Source organism: Adelges cooleyi, unplaced genomic scaffold (assembly GCF_023614345.1).
Source record: "Adelges cooleyi isolate 19-005CV unplaced genomic scaffold, UGA_ACOO_1.1 ACOO_flye_CR_arks_rails_tigmint_CR_PRNA_651, whole genome shotgun sequence".
Classification (NCBI taxonomy): domain Eukaryota; kingdom Metazoa; phylum Arthropoda; class Insecta; order Hemiptera; family Adelgidae; genus Adelges; species Adelges cooleyi.
This window is the reverse complement of record NW_026096352.1, coordinates 12,302,623-12,310,822: the sequence shown is the minus strand read 5'-3', so window position 1 is coordinate 12,310,822 and position 8,200 is coordinate 12,302,623. Positions and strand designations below refer to the sequence as shown.

At 34.0% G+C, this 8,200-nt stretch overlaps 1 protein-coding gene across 1 annotated transcript; it reads left to right on the top strand.

Annotated features, from left to right (window-relative positions):
• Positions 1 to 1,305: 1,305 nt before the first annotated feature.
• LOC126845033 (probable cytochrome P450 6a14) lies at positions 1,306 to 5,001 on the top strand. Its single transcript, XM_050583611.1, has 4 exons — positions 1,306 to 2,249; positions 3,455 to 3,679; positions 3,762 to 4,013; positions 4,083 to 5,001. The coding sequence occupies exons 1-4, from the start codon at positions 1,355 to 1,357 to the stop codon at positions 4,250 to 4,252; spliced, it is 1,542 nt and encodes a 513-aa protein (XP_050439568.1). The 5' UTR covers positions 1,306 to 1,354; the 3' UTR covers positions 4,253 to 5,001.
• Positions 5,002 to 8,200: the final 3,199 nt, after the last annotated feature.

Sequence of the window (8,200 nt, the reverse complement as noted above, 5' to 3'; positions counted from 1 at the left end):
ACTAATTTATATTGTATTATAAAAAAAAAATAACATAAAAGTACATTTTTGAAGCATCCGATCTAAGTACATAAGAGAGTGGCTTTAGCCCCCATAGGCTCTCTCCCTATTTGTTACTTATTACTGCAAACTACTCATTATCTTAGCTATTTTAATATAAAACTCCAAAAAATATATTTTCAAATCAGTTAATACAAATCTTTATCAGTCACAGTCCTACACGAAAATCTACTGTGGCGGTAGGTTTTCTTTGCTCAAGACTTTTTTTAGTATTTTTATAAAAAGATAATTTTAAAATCCAAGATTTTCAGTTTTAGCATCGACAGGGAGTTGAGAATTTTTTTTTTACAATGAGGAGTTTATATATTTTATTTTTCGTGCCTTGACCTTAGATATTATCTTCTTAACCTCTGGACCGGTTCCTTCGTATAGCAAGTCTATAAATCAGAAATCGTACCTGAAAGGTACTTTATTGGGTTCGAAAATGTTAAACAAATTCACCTATTTCCTTAAAAATAGAGAAAAATACCCAACAAATTTATATATATATATATATATTTGACTTAAATTTACGGCACACATAAATACACGTGGACAAGCCAAAAATAATCAAAAAAACATTTTTCTATATTTTTAGGTGTAACTTTAGGGCTTTAAATCTGAAAATTAGATTGAACTATTTTTTTATTAATGATAAACCAAAAAAAAAACCAGTACAGAAGGGTCGGGGAAGGTAACGGGGTTTTATGTAACAATTAATATAACAGAAAGTGATTTTATAATTTTTAAATAAACGCTTTGATGCCAAATTGTGTATAATAGAAACATAACATAAGTGTCGACAAAATTTCACTGTAAAGGCAAAAATGTGTTTAGGTAGGAGCGTGGATACAATTAGAGTTGATTTTTCATTCTAATAATTCTTTGCCGTTGTCACCAAAATCAACTACAAAATTTAAATGTTTTTCGAATACCTGTTGACAGTTGATTCACTTTTACATAGCAACCAAGGAATTCAGTACGGTTATAGTAAACTAAACTAAAATATAACACATAGAATAATAAATAATAATGTAATAAATAGTATATTGCCTCTTGTGTGCGTCGTAATTATCGACAACTAGGTCAATAATTACCGATAAGCCTTTTAAATGTATTAAAAATATTTAATAATATACAAATAATAGGTACAATATAATAATGTGGTACACTTCAAGTATTTAATTTCTATAATATATCACGAGCTTTATCGCTTTTTAGTAGGTAAATAATAATTTTTGTATTGCACCTGACATGCAACTATATAAGAATTGTTCAGTAGTCGTTGAGCAATTAACCCGAGTGGAACGTCAACATGTCTTTTACAGTAACGTCTTGGTCTCTACAATGTACCGTTGTGTTGCTGGTAGTGTTGGCGTGCTCGGCATTCGTTTATTATTATACTTATGTGTTTGCCTATTGGCGAAAACGAAATGTACCGCATGTGACACCGGCTGTGCCTCTGTTTGGAAACGTCTTTAGACTGACTCTGGGACTGGACAATTTGGCCGGTTCGTTCGACCGAATGTACAAACTGTGCACCGAGAAAAAGTACATAGGATACTACCAGATGAAAACGCCCACGTTGATTGTGTGCGACCCGGAAATCGTGCAAACCATTCTGGTTAAGGACTTTTCGCACTTCACCGACCGCTGGGCGCACATCGACATCGAGTCCACGCCGTTTGCCAACAACTTGTTTCACATGAAGGGAAGCCGTTGGAAGGCGATGCGAAACAAAATAAGCCCGGTGTTCACGTCCCGGATGCTGAGGAACATGCACGATCAGATCGAAGATTGCAGCGGAGAATTGTTGAGAAACGTGCAGAGTGACCTAGAGCTGTGCTCAGACTCGATAGAAGTAAGACACGTCATGGGCAATTATTCCACGGACGTGATCGGCACTTGCGCCTTTGGTTTACAATTGAACGCAATTTCTGACAAAGATTCGCCGTTTCGCCAAGCTGGAAAAGCCATATTCAACCCGCCACGGCCGTCTTTGTTGAAACAAACCCTATTGACGATTGTGCCGCGGTTGAACAAATTACTGAAGATAACGCCCTGGCCCGCACACCTGACGGATTTTTTCATAAACGCGTTCAAGGACACAATGAAGTACAGGGAAGACAACAATATCTCGCGAAACGATCTTGTGCAATGTCTTATGCAAGCCAGAACCGATTTCGTCATTAACAAAATCGATCCGTCGGGTAAGACGCTGTTGGCAGCGTTTGCACTTGTTGTAATAATTATTAGACACATTCCACCTTCTAAAAGCATAAAAAAATAAAATGAGTGAGGACGCAGACCATCCAAGTCCATTTTTCTTCTGTTATAGCGCTAGAATACATTCAAAGAAATTGTAATATTTAGTACTCAGACACATTCAAGGGGAACGGAAAGCACTATCTATTAAGGGGCAAGGGATATAGGCAATAATTGGCAAAAATAGATCTAATAGCCATTTTTAACAGGCCGACTAATTTTAGGGTGAAAATGTGAAAAAATTGTCTAGTTATAATACTTTCAAAGTTATTTTTCTCCGAGTTATGGCGAAAGTTTGATAAAAATAACGACTCACATAGAAGTCATTTTCTGTAGCATCTATTGGGCGGATTTCAATTTTGCCGATTGTTGATTAAGCAATCAGAAAATTGGTTAGATTTATTAGAAAAACTATAAAAGTAAAAATATAAATGCTTACAAAATTTTTTTGAAAATAAAAATAAAAAATCGGTTTTTTAGTTTCGGTTCGGTAGACAATTCGTCAAAAGTGACTTCGTTTGAGGTGCCCCTAATGTGGGGTATCCTCCTCATGTTAATCATGTGTATAGTTTATTGTAAATAGTTTATAAAAATACTCATTGTAAAATATAATTTACAGATTGTATGTTTTTCAATAAAAGTCAATAAAAAAAAAAATTTTTAAAAAAAGTGACTTCGTATTTTAAGTCTTTATTTGTACTTGACGCTTTCCATTCCTCTTAGGAAATTTATTTTTTTAATTATTTAGAAACTTGGTAAATTATTATAGATTTAATAGAACATAAAAGATAAAATAATTTATATAATTTTTTTGTTAAATTGCCATTTGAAAATCAGTTTTGGGGCAAATATTTTACATTCAGATTGAAAAAGAGTGAATCTACAATACTTAAAAATAATGAAATAATTACAAATGTGCCAACAAAGTTTTTCATTAAAAAGACAAATTCAAAATTATTTACCACTTGACCTGTAAGGCACCGAAAGGTTCTTTTTCTCAATTTTTACCGCTAGTTGCGCCAATGGGTTCTATGGCAAATAAGTCATTTGCCTTATACATTAAGATCAAACAAATTGAGTATATACAACTAATCAAATTAGAACAGTAATGATTGTATACTTATTTTTCCTAAAACTATTTTATTTCCAGTGAACTTCACAGAAGTAGACATAATTGCCAATGCTTTTATTATGTTTGCTGCTGGATTCGAGACGGTGTCTACTACAATGAGTTATTGTCTGTATGAGCTTGCGTTAAACAAAACAATCCAAGACCGCGTTCGCAAAGAAATGTTAGTGGCAAAAACTAAGCACAACGGTGAAACGAACAGTGAACTCTTGACGGATCTCAGTTATTTGGGAATGGTGATAGCAGGTAAGCGGCCATCCAAAATTGAAATATTATTTTTTTTATTTTACATGAAGTATTTTCATTCTATGGTTGTTTGCAATTCTAGAAACACTGCGCAAGTATCCACCCACGCTTGTACTTATGAGGTCATGTACATCGACCTATCAGGTTCCCGGCGACAATTTGATAATAGAAAAAGGCACAAGAGTATTGATACCCGTTTACAGCATTCAAATGGACCTGAAATATTTCACAGACCCGACGACGTTCAATCCAGAACGTTTTGCTCCTGAAAATAAGTCTAAGCTGCTGGGCGGTACTTATATTCCTTTTGGAGATGGTCCCCGTCATTGCATTGGTAATACCACGCTGTGTATATGTTGTTTGAGTGGTTAAATTGTTTTAACAACATTGTGGCCGTTTACAGGAAAACGCTTTGCAGAAATGGAAATGAAATTGGCACTTACCGAGTTGTTGAGCAAATACGAAGTAGAGCCATGCGAGAAGACCCAAATCCCCATCGTTTTTGCTAAAAGAACTCCCATGGCTATACCCGAAAAAGGAATATGGCTGAAATTTAAGGCCATCGACTGCTAGCCATATGATTTGGTTTTGCCTTTTCTTATTTGCATCTAATTGAAACCGACTTAAAAACATTTGCATCCTAATTCCAAACTAGGTGTACACGGTGTATCGATTGAATGCATAATGTTCTATGATTATTGAGGCACTGTATATATTATAATAATTATAACCAATGTATCATAACAGTTTGTAAAATTAGGTCTGATATATTATGTATACTATGTGATCATTTTGACTCGATACATAATATTGTATTAGCTTAATCTTTCAGCTATAGTATTATCGGGCTCGAATTAAAATTATCGTCTAACATTGGCTATATTATATAGAAGTGTATAGCGTGCTAATAAAAACCAAGAGTTGTGGTTATAGTGAATGTTTTTATAGTCTCTGGCAGGTATATATTATAATATTAAAATATTATAATATTATATTATATTTATTGATTTTTAAGATAAATTATTATAATATTATAAATTCGGATCAGAGTGTTGGCCTCTCCAACTCTGTGGATTTGTGATTAGGTATCACTTAAATCGTTAAGGCTAAACATAAATACGATATTATATGTCTCTTTTTAGCTAGTAGTGATGTGTACTAACTAATTTATGCATACGACTAGTAGCTGGTAGGCGGCTGGATAGATCATAGATTCCGAGTGGGTTGTGGAGATCAGTGTCTAGCGGTTAGGCTAGCTATCTGTCAGATCAGAAAGGACCTACTAAGAAAGCGAGTGTCTGGTGCTTCTTGCTTAAAGACAGGGGTTAAAGTGGGGGGGGGGCGCAGAAAATCCGGATATTCACAAAAAAACGCTATTTAAGCTACTTAAAAATCATATAAGTGTTAAATAATTTTACAATATAAAGCTCTATATCTAAGTAACATTTTTTTGATAAAAATGTGAAAATAAAACAAAACACCAAAGAGATAAACTGCTTTTGAATTTCAGATTTGTTGAAATCCGAAAATCCGGAATCCGAAATCCGAAAGCATTTTATAGACAAAGTTAAGAGTTTTTTTTAAAAAATTTTATCAACAAATTTTACTTAGGTACCATCATTATATTGTAATAGTATTTAACAATTATATGATTTTCAAATGACTTAAAAAGCGTTTTTTTTAAAAATCCGGATTTTCGGATTCCCATCACTAATTTATTAAATTTAAAGGCTAAAAGTTTATATCAAAGTTACCGGGTGGCGTTTGCCCACGGTTGGCGTGTAGTAGGATTAATGAATCATCTTATTATAACAGTAAAGTTGGCGGCTGCCTATTACAAAAATTATGAGAACTCTGTAACACTACTACCGGGAAACACCGTACCGAATTAAATATTAATGTGATTTCGTTGTAAACCGTGTTAAACGAACGCCTCGACATAATTAAGACGTGTCGAGTTGACCTCTACAAGCCGCGGTGTATTATCTCAGTTTACCGTAAACACCCTTAGTCGGCTTTTGATTTACACATAGCGACCGCCCATTGTCCTAAGTATGCCGTTACTACGGAATTCATCCTATTCTGTACGGAATCGTTAATGATGCCACATTTGCTTCACGGTTTGCGGTTCAGCCGGATATGGATTACTAATATACTTATATCCTTTTTATTTAAAAATGTCTTGTGTACTAAAATATGTTATTGTGTAATATTTCTAGAACATGAAACTTCTGTCCAGGAAGTTTATTTTAATAAGATATTTGTAAAATGTTAAAAATATTTTCTGGAAAAATTTGTTTTGCTGTCTGGGTAGCGTTTTGCGAAGTTCTTTGATTTTTAATTTCTTCGCGAAACTGAGCAAGACCATAGTTTCACAATGATGTGTTAACTTGTTTTCCTCTGGGCCGATTTATTCGAGTAGCAGCTCTATAGATCTGAAATCATGTGCAGGTGAGTCTTTGGTTTGTAATCTATTACAATGTGTAAAATGTATTGGTTTTATATTTATTCTAACAGAAAAATCATTTTCAGGGACAAAAAACACTGTAGAAATTCGAAAACAACAATATGCATAATGTTATATCTCTTTTTCCATACGTCCATGAAGACTCGGGGGGGGGGGGGTGGGCCCGCTTGGTGAGGCATTACTGCCCCCCGTGTTTCTGACGCCGCTTATTAGGACACAATAAACAATTACAACTTTGATGAGAACGTGCTCCACACACCTACCCTACAGCATAATGTTATACCTATATCGGACAAAAAATTAATTGTTTTCAGTGAAATATTTTCGTTTTCAAATCATTTGTACAAATAAGAACAATATTACAACGACAAAAACAGCAGAAAACACTAAAAACAATTTCGTATACTTTGACCCTATTATGTTTTGGCTTACTCGGATAAAATCACTTTCAAATAATAGCTTTGATGCCAATCTGTGGACACCGCACTTCACTTTAATACATTCTTACTATGTCTTACTTCTCTGATTTAGAAAAAGAGATGGAGCTATTTGTGAGGATAAATTCTTTAGTTAAAAATTATAATATATTACAAAATAGTACAGTGGGGTCGGGGTATAGTGGGGATGTAGAGGTCACAGGGATACACGTATTATTATAACTGAAAGTAATAAAATCACTTTTGAATAAACGCTTCGATGCGAATCTGTGGGTAGTTTGTGTAAACCACACATAGAAACCTAAAAACTGACTACGGTCATAGTGTAATTTTCCCCTATTTTTTGGTTTTTCCTTAATAAAAAAAATGTTTGACTACAGATTTTTTAGGAAATTGTATATGTTATAGCCCCATTCTAGATCTACCTTTGGTCTCATTTTCATACATAAACCCTTAAAACTTTAATGAAAATGCGAAAAAGAGAAAAAAATTTCACCCATTCTAGGAGAAAGGGTATACGATAATTGTATAGATTTTCAACGTTTATCGGTAGTACTATATCTTAAGAAAGTTCTATACAAATTTGGAACTAATTGGACTATTTTGAAAAAAATAGGGAGCACCGTAATTTTAAGTTGAAAAAAAGTAAATTTTTCGGGGGTTTTTCTCGATTTTGAAGGGAAAGGGATGAACTTTTTAAATTTTTGGTCTAATTAAGTACCTTATAGGTACGATTTCTATTCTTAAGAGCTGCTACACGAAGAAATTGGTTCAGTGACTTAAAAATATCGTGAGTACAGACAAAAAAAAAAAAAACTTCATTGTAAATACGAGTACAATACCTTAGTTATCTTGTAATAATAATTCAGGTTTGCTGATAGACACTACTATGAAATTTTTTTAATCGATGTTTACTTAATTGTAGTTCTATTTGTTTAATTTTTTTTTTTAATCCAATAGATGCTGAGTTATTAAGTATTAATTATGACGATTTAGCTGTTGTGTAATAATAATAATAATAATATATAACGAACTACTCTTGCCTAGTAGCCTGGAGGGTTTAATAAAACAGTGGTTTCCATTATTGGTGCCACTTGCATAACTATATATTGTATTTGAACGCGGTCGATTAGTACGGGGCAAATATATATACCGAGCTCTCGGGGGTCGGTTAATTTATAATGGCTGACCCTCGGCATTGCTGTCCGTATGTGTAATTATTTAAAGTGATACAATTTAGTTAAGCTCCGGTCTATTAATGAAGGCTCGGCTTGTAAATCAGTTAATGACAGTCGAGCTGGTCGGTGTCGGGACGCGCAGAGGGCGTGTGCAGGACCTACTGTATGTTGTTGGGCCGGGGTTGCAATTGGAGAAGAGGGGAGGTATAAGGTATAGGATTATAACACCCTCCCTACCGAACGATGTGTTTTAAACAATATTGCGATTATTATACTATTATAATACATAGCCTAACCTAAACGAATGGCGTACCATACCGATATTTGTATGTTGGTGTGTGTGTGTATAATAGATACGCAATTTTGGCTATGACAATACACTGTTTTGACCACAGTGCACATATATAATGAATATATTAATTATTAGTTGGGTAAGTGA